This window comes from Orycteropus afer, unplaced genomic scaffold, assembly GCF_000298275.1.
Source record: "Orycteropus afer afer isolate SDZICR_OR568_19922 unplaced genomic scaffold, OryAfe1.0 scaffold00072, whole genome shotgun sequence".
Taxonomy (NCBI): domain Eukaryota; kingdom Metazoa; phylum Chordata; class Mammalia; order Tubulidentata; family Orycteropodidae; genus Orycteropus; species Orycteropus afer.
The window spans coordinates 503304-525577 of NW_006921659.1; the positions used below are offsets into that span (position 1 = coordinate 503304).

Below are 22274 nucleotides of genomic sequence, written 5' to 3' on the forward strand. Positions count from 1 at the left end.
CCTCTTCCTTCTTCCTAATCTGTCTCAGTCTATAAGCTGAGCTGTTTCCTGTGCACCAGGTGCATCTCGCTGGGTTTTAAACACCAGAGGCTCAGCCTCAAAACTCAAGTCTACATGTCACCATGTCACCACAGTAGGACAAACCGACAGACAGGTTTGTCTTGCTGTTGGAGACCTCTCGTATCACCCCCAACTGGGTCCCTGTGGCTGACTGTACCTCTGTCTGGCTTCCTAGCTTTTAATCCCCTTTCTCCTGCTCTTCTGCCCTGCTGTTTTGTGCGTCCCTGAGTTGTCCCTGGGGCTGACTGCTCCTGTGTCCGGGTTCCTGGCTTTTTATCCCCTTTCTCCTGCTCTTCCGGCCTGCTACTCTGGACGGGCCTGAGTTGCCTCTCCTCACCTAATCCCTTCAGCTGACTGCTCTTCTCTCTGGCCTCCTGGCTTTTAATCCCCTTTCTCCTGCCCTTCCCGCTTGCTACTTCGGGCGTCCCTGAGTTGTCTCTCCTCACCTGTAACCCTGGGGCTGACTGCTCTTCTGTCCGGGTTCCTGGCTTTTTATCAGAGAGATTGGTCCCAACTGTAGTGTGTGCTATATTTGTGTGATACTTGCACTGTTATTAAATTAATATTTTTTTTAAGATTGCTTATGCTTTTAAAGGGATCTCTGGAAGCATAGTGCCTAAGGCACTTGACTGCTAACTACAAGGCTAGTGGTTCAAACCCAGCAGCCACTCCTCAGAAGGAAGATGGGGCAATCTACTTCCATAGTGATACAGCCTTGGAAACCCAAGGAGGGGTCGCTATGAGTCAAGTGGACTGGACAGCACATTACAACAACAACAACACGCTTTTAAAACTCATATTTACTTTCAAAGAAAACTTTGTATCATTTCCAAAAATGAAAACCCAGTATTACTTGCCTTAGATAGAAAGTAACCATAAAAAATGCAGTGAAATTCCAACTAGAGCATATTTTATTGCGAACCCAACGTCCTGAGCTGCAGTCTGTTCTCTCTGTTAAAAAGGAAAAAGAGAGAGGGATAAATACTTGTTAAAGATCAAGCTGAGATTTTTCTCCTCAATTAGAAGTATTAAGGAAGAGCTGAAAAGCCATCCCTTCCATGCCGAGGTGAAAATATCTGCTGTGCAGTGTGTACCCCAGAATTTAGGAAGTACTGTGGTAATAGATTTCAGATGGCCCTTCATTTGATGTGGACTCCCAGTTGATTTCTTTGGTGGTAGATAGTGACTAGTAATTATTTGACTTAAAGACTCCACAGGTAGCAGTTTAGGTCAGTGGTCACTAGGCTGAGGGGATTCTAAAAGAGATAACCCTTATTCCTTCCGCTGGCCAGTAGAGATTACTGGGCCCTTGCAAAGTGGAGAACTACCAGGGAGATTGGTTTGCAGACCTTGACTTCTAAACTGAAGGAAAAGGAGGTAGAGCAATGATCTCCCAAATGTGGGGAAGCTGTCCCCCTCCTGACTCTATGGGGATCTGCTCCTACTCAGTGGAGGTGGTCTTGCCTCTGATATTTAATTTTGTCAAGGATTTACTTAAGGACTACAAGGAGGATTAGACTGCACACCCTAGTCAAATTCCCAATTGGATCAATCTCATGTCTTTAATTCTCTTGTATTTCTGCTAAAGAGACCCGTTTTATCTCCTATTCTCAAATGCTCAGTGATTCTGAGCTCATTTGTTCTCTAGAAAATGTGTTTCATCATCAGTAAATAAAGGACTTTGTATTGAATTTTTATTTGGGGGTAGATTTGCAAACATTTTGTTCTAGATACCACCAAAGGGTAGCATAACAACAAAGAATAGCTTAACGGAAAAATACCAGCTATATATTTATGAGGGTCAGCTTTTAAGAATTTTTTTTTTAAAAGAATGAAATGTTTTTTTAATAATACTTAGGGTTTTACACGTGCAATTAATTATAATCTTAAAATACTATTGTTTCAGTATAATCCATTATTTTAACAGTCCTCTTTTTCACCACTGTTAGGAATTTGCACGACATTTTAATTTGGTTATTGATAGAATCCCAGAAAATCATTTCTTACAAATAATTGGGCCATTCTCTTTATACCAGCTAGCACCAGCTTAGGGATTGTCACGTATTTTGACTTTAAAAAGTCAGTGATTAGTTAACATATAGTATGTCTTTTCGTATCTTCAGGGAAGCTCTTTCATTTACAAAGGGATCAACAATAAATACATAATAGCTATTTTCAAGTATAATAAATCAAAATTTTATTTTAGAAACTGGATCCTTTCGTAGTTAAATATTCTAAAAATTGTTCCTATGAGCAGATTCCAATGGAATGTTCCAACATTCTCCCTTAGGTCTGTGGAGAACCTGCTGTTCATTCAGCATCTAGTACTGAACTCTTAACTAACTGCCAGACAATGGTTAGGGCATGTGGGATGGAGGGAGTCAGAAATAAAAGACAAATTACAAAGTCATGCAGTGATGCAATGCACGTGATGTGATGTGATGTGATGTGATGCCTCCTAACATGATGCAGTGGTGTCACTATAGTGTACAGGGAGAATATTAAAATGCGCAGAGTCACTTTTAAGAACAAGCTCATTGACTGTGCACAAATATGAAAGATGCACTGACCCACCCCTGAGCTCTGTAAAAATCGAGGCCCATCCCAACCCAGATGCTTGCTAAATACCTTTTACTTATCCACGTCCTCATACCTGCTGGATAAGAATTAAAAATAAAAACAGGTATCCAAAGGCAGCAGTAATCTCAAGTTAGGGGTAGTCTATACAATTTTTTTTCTCTTGAGTTTCTGTTTATACCATATGTCTTTATTCTTTATCCATTGTGACTGACCTTTTTCAGTTTTAAAAATGAGTAATTAATGATTGTTTCATACCCTATGACTGTGTGTTGTTATTTCCCAGAGGTTGTAATTACACTCAGAAATCAAGGGTCTTGTAGATGAATGTGGGAAGGGTCTTCCGTGGTTGCCATTTCAAAGCAAGGTCTTAGATTCCTCCTTTTGGGCATGCAGGTGGCAGTTTAAACCCAAACCAGTTCCTGTCATGTCTTGAGAGAAGGAAAATAGCCCACAGTACAGGTCTGATTTTTTAAAAAGGCGTAAAAAAGATGGCTTAGAGGTAGAATCAGGAATACATTGAAAGAAAACTGATTGATCTAAAGAAAAGCAATCATATATATAATAGGCTAAGGACAGAATTAGAGGTGAAGGAGATTAATGGGCAAAAGGACCTACCTACCTTACTCTGTTTTTTAAATGATAGTTACAAAATAGTTCCTTTACTTATCTCACTTAAAGGTGGTACTTTGGGAAACTTGGCCGAAAAGATGCTGAGCGACAGCTCTTGTCCTTTGGAAACCCAAGAGGTACCTTTCTTATCCGAGAGAGTGAAACCACCAAAGGTAAGATAACAAGTTGAAGAAGTTGGTTTGTCATTCAAATCTGTGGATTAGTCAGAGGGAATGAAAGGCTTATCTCTAATGTGCAATGATTTTTAAGTGGCACATACCTTCCCTTCCTAGTGAGTGAAGTCCTGTTTTCAGTTTTCCCTCCAGGCTCTGAAACGGCAGACAGCTCCATCTAAACTACAGAGTCTCCAAATCAAGGCCTTCCTCCCAAAATGGGGTGGGGTAGCTTTTTCCTCCAGGCACTCAGGATCATAGAATTTTCAGAAATCCATAAGAATTATAATTTTCTGAAACTCTTACTCTCACTCAGGAGTCAGTCATATAGGTTGTTTTGCTTTTCTTTTGTTTTTTCAAATAACTGAGGATCTTACTCTTTTTCCTCCAATTGGTGACCTTTTCATTATTTAACCACTCACAGAAGCTCACAGGAGGAGATGAGTAAAAGAGAAGAAAAATCAGTAGCCTTCTAATTTGATCTACCAGACACTGGTTATGTGCTCCTCTTAAAAGTGTTGTTAAACAGAAATTTGAATCTCACTTCTAGGAAGACAGTCCTTCGATATCTTGTGTACACATTGTCACTGTCTCCAGTGATGCCCCATGGGTAAAAGAGGCAAGGACACTCACTCAGCCATGAATCTCTTTCTTCTTTTGATCTTCTTTTGATCCCAGTGAGGACTGGATCTGTGCTGTATTAGGCAATACAAATGTACTGAATAGAGTGTTGTGGGGGAAAAAAATCCAGCAAGCTTTCAGTCTCATGGGTAAAATAATTTTATTGCTAATATCTTCTGACATTTACAGGAAAGCAAGAGGTATTTTATGCCTATGTACTGAGTATAAATGCTATGTGTGTGCATTTCTCCTTGATAAGTATTCGTCAGAATCATCAAGTAGATGAGACCTGAAAAACAAATTAGTACTCTGAGTGATAGGAGCTGCTAATGCTTTACATGTTTACCAGGTGCCTATTCACTTTCTATCCGCGACTGGGATGATATGAAAGGAGACCATGTCAAACATTATAAAATTCGCAAACTTGACAATGGTGGATACTATATTACCACCCGGGCCCAGTTTGAAACACTTCAGCAGCTTGTACAACATTACTCAGGTAACTTTAATTTTAATTAGCTGTGAACCATTTGGACACTAGAGGATGTGGGCGGGGGCAGGTACAGAGGAGGAAAGGGGAAAATGGTCCAACAAATAAAAACACAGTCACTTGTGAAATGTCTCACTTTGCTAATGCCTAAAGGTGGGGCTTGTCTGAGCAGGTTCTTTTGCTGTTGCTTTTTCCATTGTGTTTGTCAATAGATTCAATAACATTCTAGCTCCTCAAGTAGAAAGCAATAGGTTTAAAAAAAAAAGTTGCTGGTCTTTTCATCTTCATCATAAAATCCTCTCAAGTATTCTTCCTCTTCCCCTGCACTGTGTAATTCCCAAGCCATGAGAGGAAGACTGAGCAGTCTCTGGAAGGACACTTACATGGGACTCTACCAGGGATGTTTTGTTTCTACCCTCACTGTATTTTCAGCACTGATGCAGGAATGGGTGTACATACATTTCCTTGTCAGGACGAGATGAATTTTGCAATCCAGTTATCATATTCTATTTCCCCACCAATACCTCTGTTTCCTATGGAGCCCTGGTGGTGTAGTGGTTAAGTGACTGCTAACTGAAAGGTCAGTGGTACAGACCCCACCAGCCACTCCATGGGAGAAAAGACCTGGTGATATGCTCCTTTAAGGATTACTATTGTTTTGTGCCATCACGTTAATTCCAAGTCACAAACTAAGAAACCATGTAGGTCCTTACTCTGTCCTTATGTGGTTGCTATGATTGGAATCTACTCAGTGGCACAAAACAATTTGTTTCCTAACTGAAGTTAGATTCATATGACCCACAATACATCTACTGTATTAAATTAAACTTTTGAAAAGTAGATGAACCTCTGTCCTTCCACTCAGATGTCACCATTATTTTGTCGTTCCTGGAAACATAGAATTATCAATTGTTTATGTGTGCAATTTATACATTTGATTAAAGAATGTAATTTTATGTGCAGTTTGTTAAAATAATTGCTTTCTTTCTTAGATTAACAAGCACATCCCACTATTGAATATATATGTAGATGCGTATATGAATATACATGTACAGATACAGATCTATCTCCTACTAAGCCAGTAGTTTTTTTGTATATATTTATATATTTTGTATTCTTCTACAGAACAGTGACAAGCCCCCAAAACACCTCTGACTTCACCTCTGCTGTTACCCTGTCTATACTCATTAAAAATATGTACATAATTTTTTGCACACACATAAAAAAGCAATCTTTTGAAAATAACAGTAAGAAATGCCTATATATTGAGGCACTGATGAGCAATTTTAAAAATTAATAGTTAGAGGATTAGTTGATTAGAGTATTGGGTAACTTTTGCTCAGTGCAGATTCTAATGAGATATTTGAAGAAAGGAAGGCAGAATATGCCTGAGCTTAGATGATATACTCAAAATGCCTGCATGTTGAAAGGCTTTCGCAAATGCTGAAATATATTTCATTACAGCCAAACATCAGCAGGATCCCTAGGGTTTGGATCATTTGAAAATATTGTGTTGGAAAGGGCACCTTAATAACATCATAAAGCTGGAAGGAGAGAAGGGATATGAAGCACAATAGACATTTTTTTAATCTCAAAAAATTCCTACTTGAGTTAGATTTGTTTTTATATTGGCTTTTCTTCTTCCCTCTTTCCCTCTCTCATACAATAAAATGCCTCTGAAATATTAACACATAAATAATTTCCTGCCTAAACATCTGAGAACCTGATTCCATCAAAAAGAAAAGAATAAAAGTTACATTCCAACAGATTGCTGGAGAAAAGCATTGCATTTGCTTTTCCTTGACCTAAGGGGCTTGGGGGTGAGGGGTGAGGCAGACAGGGGCTCTGTCCACCTCACAGCCTAGATTCTATGCAGCTCTTGTCACCTCCTTCATTCCCCGTTCTTTGTTACCTTTTCTCACCTGGCTGATTTTTAGGTTGGCATGTAGGTAGTTTCCCTCCTTAGTATTGCTAAATTCTGAAATGTGTATTATTTAAAATTAAATAAATAAATCTCCAAATAACCTCTTAAAAGATAACTACATTTGGAAACCCGAGGGGGCAGTTTTCCTCTGTCCTGCGGGGTTGATATGAGTCAGAATTGACTCAGTGGCAGTGAGATTTCTTTTTTTCTTTCTCTTGGGGAATAGAATTCTCTCACATCCTTGAGTTTCTGCACATTTTAGTTTCAGTTCTTTCTCCTTTCAAATCAGACTCCTAAATTATGTGCCAAAGACTGTTATAAAGGTTAAAGGGGGAAAAGGGAACTGTCAAAGAAACAGTGCGAGAGCATCTTCCTGGTAGAATAGAGTCAGGAATGCCAAAGAAATCACGAGAGAAGTGAGACCTTCTTTGCCTGCCAGATACAGTCGGTAGCCTTACCAGTTTATAACAGTCTAACGTTCTATATCCTCTACTAAATTTATACAGTTTTAAATATATTCATAGCAGTGAGGTCCCCAGTTCCCTGGGTAACCTAGATATTAGGCAGGTGAGAAAGTATAGTCATGCTGACATTCGGTGGACCAAACATACCTTTTGTTTCCAGAAAGCATATTATTAGCACATTGGGCATATTTTTCTTTCGTAAGTAAAAAATCCAAACTAGACTATGTCTACATGTATATGCATAAACTGTGTTATATCTGGGTGTATAAAGTAGTCCAAGTTCAAAATGCCCCCCTAGTGTTCCTCAAATGAACATGTTTCCATGTGTGGTGTCTAGTCTTCCAAGACGTGTGTTATTTCTCGGCTGCTGTAGCACTGTTCTGAGTAGCACTGTATGCTGGCTGATGTGGGTTTGTATACCTGTGAGTGTTTTGTTTCACGTGTTCTGCTCTTCTCTCTCCCTCTCCTGCCACTGTCTCCGTCCTCGCTCCATCAGAGAGAGCTGCAGGTCTCTGCTGCCGCCTAGTAGTTCCCTGTCACAAAGGGATGCCAAGGCTTACCGATCTGTCTGTCAAAACCAAAGATGTCTGGGAAATCCCTCGAGAATCCCTGCAATTGATCAAGAGACTGGGAAATGGGCAGTTTGGGGAAGTATGGATGGGTATGCTGAGACTTATTTATTCTATTACTAGCTTCCTCGTTTGGGAAAGCCCAAACATCAAAGATGGAAGGTGAAAATAAAGACTTCATGAGCAGGAAGAAAATTTAAATTACTGATAGTGGGAAATGATTTTGATTTCAAAATTCTGGAATTTCTAGAAAAGGAATAGTAAATATTCAAGATTGGCAGATTGGCTCAAATTGTAGTATTAGGTGAGCCTCAATTCATAAAACATTAAATGGTACAAGGAATAATCCAGCCTGCATAAAATGTCTTGCCTTTCATTTCTAGCTGCAAGTATTTGTTGAAAAGCTCAATGTCACCCTGAAGGGCAAGTCACCTTCCATCTTTCCTAGTGCATGCGTAATTATGGATTATAAGGACTGTGTTTTCTTTATTAATTCCTTTCCCTGTAGAGAAAGCTGATGGTTTGTGTTTTAACTTAACTGTGATTGCATCGAGTTGTACCCCACAAACTTCTGGATTGGCTAAAGATGCTTGGGAAGTTGCACGTGATTCATTGTTTCTGGAGAAGAAGCTGGGTCAGGGGTGTTTCGCTGAAGTGTGGCTTGGTAAGGCAGAGGGCACATTTTGTTTTGGCTGCATCTAGAGCCAACTAAAAGGATGGTTTTGAACAAAAACACACAAATCTACATGCATTGACGTTTGGACCAAGAAACTTAACCGGGATAGCTAAACAGTCAGGCCATCCAGATTTGCAGAAAATAGTAATTCCTTGCTGTGCATATCTGTCCTGTGTTATGTGGTTAATTAAGTCACTCACAGAACAGGAAGACAGTACAATATGAATCTGGTGTTTCTTCTTTCTAAGAGACAGGAAGGTAAGATATTGTAGATGGGCTACTTTAGGGCCACACTATGGGCTTTTTGCTCATTGTGCCTGGGTTTGGGTCTTAGACCATCTGATAAACTTGGGACAAGTGGCTTATTAACCTTTTGGAGCCTCAGTTCTCTCATCTGTAAAATTAGAATGATGCCTGTTTCATAGGATTGCTTTGAGGATTGCTCGGGACAATATGTTTAAAGTTCCTTACAGGGTCAGTAGATACACAATGCACTGGGCACTCCCCAGTGGTTTTCTAACAACCTTTGTGTCTGTAGCAGCTTTGCTTAGAGAGAATACATGGATTTAGACTCCACCCAAAACATCTGTCGTTAAGAGAATATTTGATTGTGATACTTGTGAAATCCTCCCTCCTTGGAGCCAATTAAAAAACAATATAGATAGGTACCTTAGTTATGTATGGGTGTCAGTGTTTACGTATGGTCTAAATTAAAAGAATTAATACATTAATGTCATGAGACAAAGTATATGTAAACTGCTGTATGGAAAGTGAATTTGCTCTGTAAATCTTCACCCAAATCACAATAATAAAAAAATTTAAAAAAAAGAATTAATATATCTAAGCACTTATAACAGGGCCTGGCACATAGTAAGTGATATATAGATATACGTAAGTAGAGATACATAGACACACACACACACATTCAGACATATGTATATATGTGTATGTGTTAGCTATTATAATACTATTATCATTATTACTAGATTTCACAGTTCACATCATTGTCCCTCTCTCTCTGGACTTTAACTCAAATACTGTAAAATATCTAAACATGGACAATTTGTAGTTGAAATTCTGGGACCTAAGAATTTTCATCAAATCACTCACATTCTTAGGAAGAATTAGATCTCATAAGAAAATTTGTTTTCAAACTTTATTAATTATCAGCTTTAAATCTTCACACATTATCGTTATGATTTTGTTTCCCATTGAACATAAAGTGTCATTTTATGATAATTCAGAATGGGGATAGGATACCTGTGTAATTAATGGGGTTGTAATTAAAGAGGAAATATCACTCTATTTCAAATTTTGGAATACTGACACTCAAATAGCAAAAATCACCTTACAGAGTATCAGATTTCCCATTGACATTTAGTGGTCAGCTATTTTATAAGATTTCATTGAACTTTTCTTTAAGTCCCTTGTTCTTTAATAATTTATATTTTTGTAGGTCACATCATGTAATTTTATGAACTTTGTATTTAACAGGGTAACAAGAGTTGGTCCAATTTAGATAATTTTTTAAATTCTAAAGTTAATTATATTAAGTATACAAATTAGTCTTAATTTAAACCAGCTGTCTTTTCGAAATGTAAAATACTATAATTTAATTTAGCATTTTTTTCTGTTCCTCTTATAAAATAGTTATAATTCACAGTCATGCAACGAATAAGGGAATACATACAAAGCCTAGAGTTTGGGGGACGGGAAGGTAGCTAGGGCTGAAAGAGACTTAAAAGATAATCCAGTTCCATTCCTGTATTTCACAGATAAGATAACTCATTATTATCTTAAGCCAAGACTTGTCTGGTTTTTAACATTTTAAGTTTAAATATTTGTGTTCCCTTTTAGCTGCCATTTAATTTTTTCTAGTCTAGCTGATAGAAGTCATTGTTCTTGGTGGCTGACCTTTAGTACCTGAGGGATTTTTCCTTACCTGGTTAAGTATTGGCAAGTAGACTGAGGACTTCTTGCCAGTGCTTATTGGCATGCTTAGTTCAACCACTAAAGGACTCAGTCAAGTAGCTTAACCATTGAAGACAATTAAAAGTCTAGAGATGTTTCCAAACATCCTCAAGTGTGTTACCATATTTAAAAAAAAAGAAAGAAAATGGCAATCTCCCATAAAATCAAACTTAAGTAATCTAGTTTTTTTCTATGCTCACTTGACTACCTAAAGAATGGTTGTCAGATGGCCAGACCTGCCCTAACCCCTGGACTTTCTCATTGTAAAGAAAAGAGCAGAGCTCTAAAGTTAATTTGTAATCATGTGGCTGAGCCAGGAAAGGAGAGCCATGTAATCAGAATAAGAAAAAATAATAATAATAAAAATTATAAACTGACCATAAGTAAAACATTTTTCTTTTGAAAATACTTGACAAAGTCCTTAAAGTTGGTCTGTACGTTGTTCTACAAAAAGTAAGTTAAATTTTTTAAAAAACTTAAAAATTTAACTTTATGCTAATAGCTATTGGTTAAAAAACCTTTTCCTCCTTCAAAAGAGAATGTTTGGTTTGACTTAATGTTGTGGGATGTTTGTAGGTACCTGGAATGGAAATACAAAAGTAGCCATAAAGACTCTTAAACCAGGCACAATGTCCCCTGAGTCATTTCTCGAGGAAGCACAGATCATGAAGAAGTTGAAACATGACAAGTTGGTCCAGCTCTACGCAGTGGTGTCTGAGGAACCCATCTACATTGTCACCGAGTATATGAATAAAGGTTAGGCCATGTCTTCCCTGCCTCCACCTTCGCCGTGACCTTGAGGGAAAGAAACAGCTGCTTGCTGCTTTCCTAGTTTCTGCATGAATAAATATTCCCTTTGGGAAGAACCAAGTGTGCTCACTAATGAGAACATTTTAGAAGCAGAACTTACGTTCACCCCCAAATCTTTGCAAAATCCATCTTTTGCATGCTGTACATCTTAGGAATTCGAGCTCCTCTCCATAATTAAAACATTCCTTTTAACTTTTTCATGACCTGTGAGACATATGTTATTGTTGTTATTTGCCGTCGAGTCAGCCCCGACTCATAGCGACCCCTCCTTGGGTTTCCAAGGCAGTATCACTACAGAAGTAGGATTGCCCAACCTTCCTTCCGATGAGTGGCTGGTGGGTTTGAACTGCCAGCCCTCTGGTTAGCAGTCAAGTGCCTTAGGCACTATGCTACCAGAGCTCCTGTGAGACATATATTGCCCACCAATTTCAGCTCTTCAGGTTTCTTCAGAAGCTGCTATCCCAGTTGTAGTACATGCTGCCACCTGATGGGGACCTGTATAACTCTGTGAATCTGAAGAAATATGCCTCACCGCACCAATCCTACCACCAGAGTCCACTTGGGACATATGTGTCCTACATAATTGTATCAAAGTTTATATTACCTCAAAAAAAATTGTTTTTCCTTAATTTCTGCATGCCTGCCATTACTGAGAACTCATGGTATCAACAAAAAATTCAACAGAAAATAATTCAGTAATGGAAGTGTTAATACAGGGGTTGGTATGGAGGGCTATGATAGTTTGCTGTTATTTTTGAATGAGTAGCTTGTATTAAATTTCTCTTTTGCAGTAACAGCAGATACTAGTCTCTCAGCTAAGTTTAGTCTCCATTATTTTGGCATCTTATCTTTTTTTTCATCTCTCTTCTTAAACATCACATGAAGAAATGATGTACTTTTAAAGAGCACATTTTATTCTCATCCTCTCTCTCCTTCTCTCCCTCCCTCCCTTTCTCATTCTCTCTAATCAAAGCAGTATTGCTGGGGATAAGGCCAAAGATCACTTTGTTTTGGAGAAATAGATGAACCAAACAAACAGCCTTAAAAGGCAATGCATTGTACATCAGAGGACACCACTGCCCTTTTTCTTTTCCACGTACTTTCTTTTAAAATTCTTTCCTGGCAGAGTTTTGCCCTTTGTATCCAGGGTTATTTTGTGAGTAACTTCATGATTAAAGCATGAAAAAAATCTCCAATGACCATCCTGAGCCTCAAGCCTCTGCAAATGATTATTCCAGCCTTGGTGTTGGTTCTTAGCCTCCTTAGGCTGCTTACACTAATGGCTCTAAAGCTCCAGCTGTTTCGGTTCAGATGTCTGATTTAAGGGTTGGCTAGCTTTGATCTAACTACGGGAAGCTACTTACCCCACCCTGTATTTCTCAGATACTCTTTTCTTAATTTAAAAATCTTTAAGTAAGCTAGGCCAATAGTTCTCCAACTTTACTGTTTATCAGAATCACAAACAACAGATTTCTGGCCCAGCCTCCAGAGTTTCAACAGGTCTGGAGTGGGGTCTGAGAATTTGCATTTCTACCAAGTTCCTTGGCAATGCTGTTGCTGCTGGTCTGAGGACCACATTTTGGGACCCACTGGGCTGGGCTGTTTTTCCACATCACTCTCTGTGCAGGGCTCATGCCCAAATGACGTTGAAGTGGTGCAGTTCCCCACCGGATCCTCCTTATGGCATAAAGGAAGATTAAGTCCCATTTCTTCTGGTTTTATCAAATTTTTGTTGTAATCCTTACATGGATTGCAATGGAGTCTAAATTGTTTATTTTTAAAGAGTAAAGCTGTTGCCTTTCAATGCATAGAATTTTCTCAATCCTTGTTTTTGTATAAGCCTTTTATTGTTTTAACTGATGACATTATTCCATTCAGCTCCCTTCTTACTTCTAGTTAAAAAAAACTATATACAGCCCTCTATTGGAAACCGTCAGATCCAACTCAGAGCAACCCCTCCTTGGGTTTCCGAGGCGATACCACTACAGAACTAGATTGCCCAATCTTCCTTCTGAGGAGTGGCTGGTGGGTTTGAACCACCAGCCTTCTGGTTAACAGTCAAATGCCTTAGGCACTGTGCTACCAGAGGGGTCGCTGTGAGTCGGGTCTGACTCGATGGCATATAACAACAACAATTGGAAACCTTTAGCTTTCAAAGTAAATCTAAATAAATGGTTTTGTGTTTTGTTCATAGGAAGTTTACTCGATTTCTTAAAAGATGGAGAAGGAAGAGCTCTGAAATTACCAAATCTTGTGGACATGGCAGCACAGGTAGGTCCTGTAGTATGTGGATTCATGCCTTAGAATTAATAGTGTACCAGTCCATAGAGTCATGGGGTAACGTGTCCTGTTTCCTGGGATATAGGTTGCTGCAGGAATGGCTTACATCGAGCGCATGAATTACATACATAGAGACCTACGATCAGCAAACATTCTAGTTGGGAATGGACTTATATGCAAGATCGCTGACTTTGGATTGGCCCGGTTGATTGAAGATAATGAGTACACAGCAAGACAAGGTGGGCATTTGCATGACAGTTGTTCTCAATCATATGCTTGAGAATGATCATTGACTGCTTGACATTTCTTTCCTTCTTCCTTTCCCTTCCCCCTTTGAGAAGTGATTCCTCAACTGGGCTTTTTCTCCTTTGTCTGGTAGGAATTTGATCACGCTGAGGTGGGAGACTGTAGTGGGTTCAGTAGATAAATGAGATATGGCTTGTCAGGAAGTGTACACTGTGGCTTCCTAACTTATGCTGCCTTCCTAACAGAATCTAGGCTTGGGATACTTTGTTTTTGGCAAAAAGGCTACAGAAAGGCAAGAGATAAGTCAAGTTATATGTAACTCATCAGTCAATTGGTCAGAGTCACAGCAGAAAATAGAAGGCACACTCAAGTTGTAGAATTTAATAGTGGGGTTATTTACAAAGGTATGATCAGGGTTTAGGAAAAGCAACAGAGAATGGTGCAGTATCCCAGAGCTAGTAATAACAATGGAACCGGGGACGGAAAGGCAAGGGAGATAGGGAGCAGGCACTAGAACACAGGGCAGGCAGTGGTGGATAGAGCCCCTTTGGTGGAGAAATACAGTAGGAATAGGTCTGGGGACTAATATCTAACCGCACTTTTCAGCCCTCTTCTACATCTTCTAACAAACCCAACCAGAAGCCAGATGTCAAAGGAACCCAGTAATGTAGTCTCTAGGGTCCAGGAGGAGTCCCAGGGTGGCACAAATTGTTAAACACTCCACTACTAGCCGAGAGGTTGGCAGTTGGCACCCAGAGACATCTCAGGGACAGGCCTGGAGATCTGCTTCTGAAAGGTCCCAGCCTTGAAAACCCCATGGAGCAGTTCTGCTCGTCACACATAGGGTTGCCTTGGGTCAGAATTGACTTAATGACAGCTAACAACAAGTAGGCCCGGACAGGGATTAAAGAGGACCTAGAAGGAGTACAGATGTTAACAGAGCATGTTGTTGTTGTTGTTATGTGCCATCAAGTCAGACCCAACTCATAGCAACCCCTCCTTGGGTTTCCGAGGCAGTATCTCTGTGAAAGTAGATTGCCCAACCTTCCTTCTGAGGAGTGGTTGGTGGGTTTGAACTGCCAGCCTTCTGGTTAGCAGTCAAGTGCCTTAGGCACTATGCTACCAGAGCTCCTTAACAGAGCATAGTCAATGAAAATGTTCCACTTCCCTTAATTATCTCCCTTCACCCTACTCCCTACAACAAATTTGTAGAAATTAGCCTTTTGAGAAATACATCCTAAACAAGCAGCCACTCCAGTGGGACAACTTTTCAGATGCTATTAGAACACCAGGTACAAAGGAGGGTATTCCCAAGGGTATTTCCTATCTGCTTTGATATCCACATAATGGTCACCAGACATTCCATTTTCATATATTGCACCAGATGTTGTGGAAATTGGTGTGTAGTTTGCAACAACACGTAGGCTCCTGTGTTGAATGTAGTGTCCTTATCTGGAGAAAACAGGTAACTTTTGTTACCGTTTTTAACCAAATCCTATTCCTATTCCAACTAAGCTTGAACAGTGACTGGAATACAGTGTAGGATGGTGCTTTCTGTTGGATTTCACAATGACCACCTCTGGAATATCTCTCTCTCTCTTTGATGGTAGAGGGATGGGATGGGATTCTTTACTTTCATGCCAATTCTTCCTTCTTTTTTTTGACTCTGAGAATGGAAACATTCTCAGCAGTCAAGTGATGGGGAAAAATTGTTAATCTAAGACAGTGGCTGGTACAGATACTGCCCAAATGCTAAATTACATGTTGGTCAGACAGCTCAACTATTTGGATTTTCCCAACACGTGGCAGCTCTTGTCCTGGAGCCAAATGCCCACACACCAGGCATGCCTGTGCAGTACAACACACACATACACACACACACGTGTGGGGCCAGATGGCTGTATCTCTAATCAAAGGCACATAAGCAGCTTTGATTAGCACTGGCAGTCCAGAGAGAAATAAGAATGTGATTTTGAGGCAAAGTGAGATAAGAGGGTCTGAAGTACAACTGGGTCTGAGATCTGTCCCTAAATGAGGAACTTGCCCTGAGGTGATCCTGTCAGATCTCCACTCCTCAGACCCAGAGCAAGAGTGAGTGAATATTGTAAGACAGGAGTATTTGGGTTAGTAAAGGACCACAATGGAGTCACTCTTTGTACTCATGGAAGTGCCCTTTTGCATGTGAGTAGAGCACCCATGGCAAAGAGAATGGTTCAGGATTTGTTTCTCCCCTTTTCCAGAGTTTGTGGTTAACACTCTTGAACTCTTGATAAGTGAGAAGGTTATAGGACTACAAGCTAAAGGATACTAACAAGGGTGCTGCTGGCAGGGCTGGATATTTGATTCATGGACACTTTGCTGGAGTGAAGTACCTCGTGATATGGCCCTGGATGAGTAGCACCCAGGAGAAGATGCATGAGGAGCCCCTTACTGGCTTCCCTTTGCATCGTCTTGCAGCTCTTGGAGCAGTCCAGAGTGGCCCCTCGACTCTGGCCTCCAAGGCTGCCTTCCTCCCCATTGAGTGCTCTGGTGATTTCTGTCACTTCTTCACCTCCACCCTTGTTTTCCCAGGTGCTGCTTGAAACCCTTTCCAAGGGCCAGCTTTATACCCTTTGTACCATGATTCATTTACTTAATTTCCAAATAGAGAGCCCTACCCTTACTCCTTAAAACTTTTTTTTTGTTTTGTTTTTTGCCTCCTTTTCCCTTTTCCAAACATCTTCAAATTCATGCCAAAGCCTGGAAAAAAGCTGAGGAGCAGTAAATGAACTAGAGAACTGAACTCAGTGGGGAGCATTAGGGCCTCTTGATTTCAAAGGAAAATAAAAGGAACACTATCCTATAATAGAAAGGGAGGGCAGAGGCATTTCTAGAATGTCTACAAAGTGTTAGTTAGGCTAAGAGGTAAGTGTGAGGAAACAGAGAAGGAAACAGAAACCAAACTCAGGAGCTATGTAACTTACACAAAGTCACACTACTAGTAAATGACAGAGCCAGGATTTGAATCCAGTTATGGCTGGCCCAATTGCACTTGCCCTCTTAAGCTAACTACCTCTGATCAAGACAGTGGTTTAAAAAAAAAAAAAACAGGAAAATACCACAATGAAATAACACTGCACACCCTGTATAATGAGCTATGATTAAAAAAAAAAAAAAAATGGAGCACAACAGATGTTGGCAAGGATATGGAGAAATTGGAACCCTCATCCATTGCTGATGTATTGTAAAATAGTGCAGCTGTTGTAGAAAACAGTTTGGAGGTTCCTCAATAAGTAAAACAGAGAATTACCAAATGATTCAGCAATTCCACTCCTAGTATATACCCAAAAGAATTAAAAGCAGGAATACAAATAGATATTTGGACGTGAGTGTTCATTGCAACACTATTCACAATAGCCAAAAGGTAGAAACAACCAAAATTTCTATCAGCAGATGAATGGATAAATAAAATGTAGTACATACATACAGTGGAATATTACTCAGCTATAAAGAGACATAAAGTTGTGATACATGCTACAACATGGATGAATCTTGAAACATGCTGAGTGAAGTAAGTCAGTCACAAAATAGCACTTATCTAAAATAGGCAGATATGTAGAGACTAAAGTTTATTGTTACCACTGACAGGTGGGAGGGAGGGAAAGAAGGAATCATTGCTTAGAGAAGACTGAACTTCTGTTAAGAGTGATGGAAAATTTGGAAGTGGATAGTGGTGATGGTTACTCATATAAAAGTAATGTCACTGAATTAGACATCTAAAGATACTGAAATGGGAAATTTATATAGGGGGCAGGGTATGGAGGCACAGGTGTCAGACCTCCTCTAACTTCACAAGAGAGAAAGAGAATCAAGAGGAACGTCAACAGCCCAAGGCTGATTCCTATGAGCAGAGGTCAGACATGTTCCCACTCCAGCCTTTTTGCCATTTCTGACACCAACCATCGCTCCCAGTAGCACTCTCTGCTTCTCTGCTGCATTCAATATTTGTTGAAATGACCACACACAACTCACAGACAATACTCAAAATTATGGAGTTTAATTAGGGAAGTAATTGGTTATAATTCAGGATCAGAAGCAACTCAGGATACAGTTCTTAAACCAGGACAGTTGCTTCTTAGCCATGCCGTAGGTACTCTTCTGTCTGGCCTTGGCCTCTCAGCCCTATGACCCTTGGCCTCTGCCATGCTTGGGCAAGTGTTACAGAACTCTTTAGCTCTGGAAATAGGTGCCCAGTGAGGCTTCCTACCCCACCAGCAAGCTTCCTCTTCCCCTGAAGGCACTCAGCTTTCTGTCTCCTTAGGCTAGGAAGCCCAATTCTTGTCTTGTGCTGGTCTCTTGGTTCTGCTGCCACTATTTCTCTGCCACTGCTTCTCAACAACTCAGTTCAGGGATCTTGAGTGAGGACACATTCCACTCCTGGCTCTTCTTTCTTGATGGTAGTGAGATACCCTTTCTGCCTCTGAGATGGCTTGTGTTAAGCCTAACAAGATGGCAAAACTGACCAATCCCCATGTTAAGGATCCATACAGCTTATTTGCGCAGTCCCAACCCAACAAGCATGCCATGCAGCTTATTTACATTATTAGCAAGCTATCCAGTCCCTTTAGTGGGCTATAAGCACCTCACATTTGTGTAGTCCCATCCAGTGGGAGTCACGAAGACCATGGTTAAAAGAGCCATATTGAGTAATTCCCTGCACCACAATATATGCTCCCACAATTAAAAAAAAGAGAGAGAGAAGAAAAGGGGGAAAAGAGTATTAGTCATGATAATTATCATTCTCTTTTCTGTTTATTTTATGAAAAGAAAATGTAAGGGACACTTTCTAATATGTACATATGAGGAGGAAAAGAGCATTTTCAGGCTCTGGGACAACCCAGCTGTTTATAAAATTCCTCACAAAGGCCTGGCCTGCCCTGGCCTCTTTTCAAGGCAGCAAAGATCTGATGTATACCCGCTGGTGTACTCTGCAGATGGCATGCATGCTGCATGCTGAAGTTTCTGCCGGGGATTAATCAGCTTCTCCAGACAGCTGGTCCATGTGCCTAATAATATTTGCAAGTCGAGTTTTATGTTACCCACAGGCCGCAGCCATGCTGCATCTTGATTATGGAAGTTCAGGCAGTGTTCAGAAACGAGTGCCAAGCTAAGATATTTTAAGACTGTGAATGACAATTGTTTTTCAACACAGTTGTGAGATTCCCATCCAAGGGTACTGAAATGTTTGTCTCCCTGCTGGGCAGATAAGGTGGCATTCCACAGACCACCAGCAGAATTGGAACTTGGAGCTATGTTAAACGACCCCTCCTGTGTTCCTTTCCTCTTGCCACCCCCACCCCACTGACTTTGGACTGTGAACAGGAGTCCTGTGCCAGGGAGGAGGTCAAGAGCCCAGAGCCTGTGAGGGTGATTCTCTGCCAGTGGCGTTCTAGAGGCAACCAGAAATGATTTGGGATTGCCATTTTCTATTATTGTTACCTGTACGTCTCCCTCAATTATAGCAGATACTTTTTCTTTAGTGATAAGCTCTTTGCTAAATTATGTGTAATCAAGGTCTCTAAGTAATGGTAACATTAATTATTTGAGTGCCTTGTCTTTGAAGGGGACTTTGCTTACTGATATAAAGAAGCCTAAGACTACGTAGTGGCTCAGTAAGCACAAGGACGAAAGATAGGAGAGGCTTTGAAGTCAGATCTAGGGTTGATGCCCAACTCTATTTACCAACTCTGGGACCTTGGGCAAGTTATTTAACCTTTCTATACCTCAATTTCTTCATCTGTAAAATAGAAATGCATAGGATCTGTGGTACTTAAGTTTGTGTGTCAACTTGGCTGGGCCATGGTGAGATTGGTAATTAACTTCATGGTGGAATCTATTAGAGCAGGTGAGTAGCTGCTTTGGTTATGCGATCTGTTTCCTGTATATAAGAAATAGCTTTGGGAATGGGCTGTAGCTTATGACATACTTGAACCCTGCATGTAGCCTAGTCGTTGTTCAGCAGCCTGCCACACTCTGCCGACCTTGGGGCTTTCAGTGGACTTGAATTAATGGCCTGCCCTGTGGTTCAGTAACATAGGGACTGTGTCTTTTTACTTGTCAACCTTGGGCTGGTTAGCCTCAGCAGCCAGCCGCTGAGTGAAGAAAAGCCTCTAGCTTCAGTGGACCGGGAGAAGGAGGCAGAGCTGGACCCCAAAGTTGAGGGGCTTTCCACCTAGCCCCTAGAGCTGGTGGCACTTTGAACTTGGACTTAAAGCTTCTAAACTGTAAGAGAATGAACTCCTGTTTTTCAAGCCATCCCATTGGTGGTATATTCTTGGCACTAGGTAACCAGAACAGTATCCGCTTTGTGCATTTTTGCAGAGATTCAGTGAAATAGGCATGTGAAATGTTTAGCACAGTGCATTTACAAATGTTGTTAGGTGCCTTCGAGTCAGCTCCAACTCATAGCAACCCCATGTTCAACAGAACAAAACACTGCCTGGTCCTGTGCCTCACAGGCTTTGCTATGCCTGAGCCCGTTGTTGCAGCCACTGTGTCAGTCCATCTCGTTGAAGGCCTTCCCCTTTTTCATTGACCCTCCGCTTTCTGACTCCTTCCCATTAGGACCTGCCTATACACACCTCTTGTCTCCTGATTTGAATCATCACAGAAGACAGGGACATGGAATTGTTTATGTTTTGGGGTTTTGTGGGGGTTTTTTGTTTTATTTTGTTTTAAGTTCTAAATTAATGACAGGCCTATTACTGAGGAAGTGAACATCAAGGCAATTTAATCTTTGGATCTCTGGAATGTATGTAGAACAGGGACATTCAGAATTTTGTATAGGTCTGCTCTAAATTTAGGTCTGTGCATTAACTAAAAGAAGAAAAATGTGTCTGTTCAAATGCTCCCTGTATTGAAGGTTTAAGTCTAATAGATTATTGTCTGGAGGAAAATTCACATATAAATTAGACTAGGAAGAATTCATAATTGTTGCAGTTTTCATGTTAATTATTTCATGTTAAAAAATTGTTGCTGCATAAATTAACACATTCTTTCATGGAGAACGTATTTTAGAAAGATTTGTTACTTTAATAACTTTGTGTATTAGAAATCCCAGATGCCTATACTAATTAAATATAATCAGATTTTGGATTCAAAAAGCACAGTAGCCATTTAACACAAACAAGCAGGCAGCGAGGTTGACAAACACAATCAGGAAGAAGCCGATCCCTGTTTCTTCTGAATTTTGAATTTCACAATTCAAAACTGTATGAATTCAATTCCTGTCCTTCCTTTGTATTAGAAAGACTGGGGATTATTAGCCTCAGATGCCAGCTTTCCGGCTCAAGGGCTCCTGGAGAATTATTAATCAGCCGCTTCTGAGGACCCTGTAATCTGGTGGCAGATCAAGGCTGATCACACCATGAGATGCCCTCCCTCTGCCCCAGTCAGCACACGCATTTCTTGTTCTCTGTCAACAGCAGCGTGGCAATTCTGGCACAATGCGCTGTGACCTGAACAGCAAATGTCAGGGGAGGGAAAAACCCTTTTAATTATTGAATTTAATCTAATCTTTCCCATGCTAGAGAAGCAACCCATCATTTGATGAAAAGTAACCCTTTTCACGTGCAGCCATTGTTTTAAGTAATGAGCAGGAAACTCATGTGTTCCTAACTAGAGTGGTGCCGCCATGAAATGACCCACGCCACACCCCCATCCCCACATGCAGGGCTTATCATCCTGAGGGGATGTCTGGTAAGAGGCCCAGGGGTCAACTTCCTGGCAGAACATCCTGCCCTCCATCCACCCCAGGAGAGAAGCTGTGGGAGATATCTTTCCAGCTGAGCTGATGAGTTACATGCCTGAGTCAGAGCTGGTTGTAATCAAGCCTCCCAAATCGAGATCAGTCCACTTCAGTCAGTAGACAGAAAAGCGCCTTCATTTGTATTCCTACCACTTCAAGCTCCAGGCTTCCACCGGCATTTCTGTGAGGGACTGCTTTGTTTATCTGCTGCACCACCATGCAGCTTCAGGAGCCAGATTAATAGTCAGGAGTAGCAGGTCAGATTGGCAGGGAAATGAAGATGAACTGTACACATCAGATCGCCCATTTCCCTCATAGAAAGCATGTGTTCGAAGCCAAAGATTAAAATTAAAAGGAAGGGGATTTTAAAGCAACCTTGCCTGCTAGAGTCTCTCTCTTTTAGGATTAAACTGTGTGGGAAGGAGGGAGACGGGTTTCTCATTTTCCTCCACTTGCATACTCTCTGATGCTTCCCAGAGGAGGCAGATGGGACTAGTCCCTGCAAGCCCGACTTCTCTGAACACCTTTCCCCTTTCTCTGTACTGGATGGTCCCATTTTGTATTCACTGTGGGTTGTTTCTTTCTCTTTTGTGCTGTTTTGGGCAGAGCATTTCGGCAGTTGTTCATGAATGGTCAAGAACAAATCCTTGGTCTGTACATCACATGTTTCTTAGTCGTCATCAAGAGGGAAGCAGATGGCCACACTCTGTGATCTTAAAGTGTGTAAATAGGAACTGCAGACTGCCATCAAATATCGAAAATGTCATTTGGCTTCCTAGTCTTGCTTTGCTGGCAAAAGGAACCCCTGTGTTTTCATCATCTGGATAATAAGAGAAAGGTGTTGCCTATGAAAACTGCCCCAGGCTTGGCAGTCTGTGTGTTCTGCCAGCCGAGGGAGGTGCACTGCAGCAGCATGCTGTCTCCCCCACAGAGGCATGGGCACTGTGCCGGACTGAAGTTTGGGGTGGGGAGTGCATTTTGAGAAAGAAACCTAGGGTGGTGATTGTCTTCTGTG

At 40.8% G+C, this 22274-nt stretch overlaps 1 protein-coding gene across 1 annotated transcript in view; it reads left to right on the forward strand.

Moving 5' to 3' along the window:
* The window catches only part of FYN (FYN proto-oncogene, Src family tyrosine kinase), a 72145-nt gene that overhangs the window by 21235 nt on the left and 28636 nt on the right, over window positions 1-22274 (forward strand). The window contains exons 4-9 of the mRNA XM_007940787.1: window positions 3319-3422; window positions 4393-4542; window positions 7418-7582; window positions 10714-10893; window positions 13142-13218; window positions 13313-13466. Of these exons, the coding sequence (XP_007938978.1) occupies window positions 3319-3422; window positions 4393-4542; window positions 7418-7582; window positions 10714-10893; window positions 13142-13218; window positions 13313-13466 (830 nt within the window). The remainder of the gene's footprint in view (window positions 1-3318; window positions 3423-4392; window positions 4543-7417; window positions 7583-10713; window positions 10894-13141; window positions 13219-13312; window positions 13467-22274) is intronic.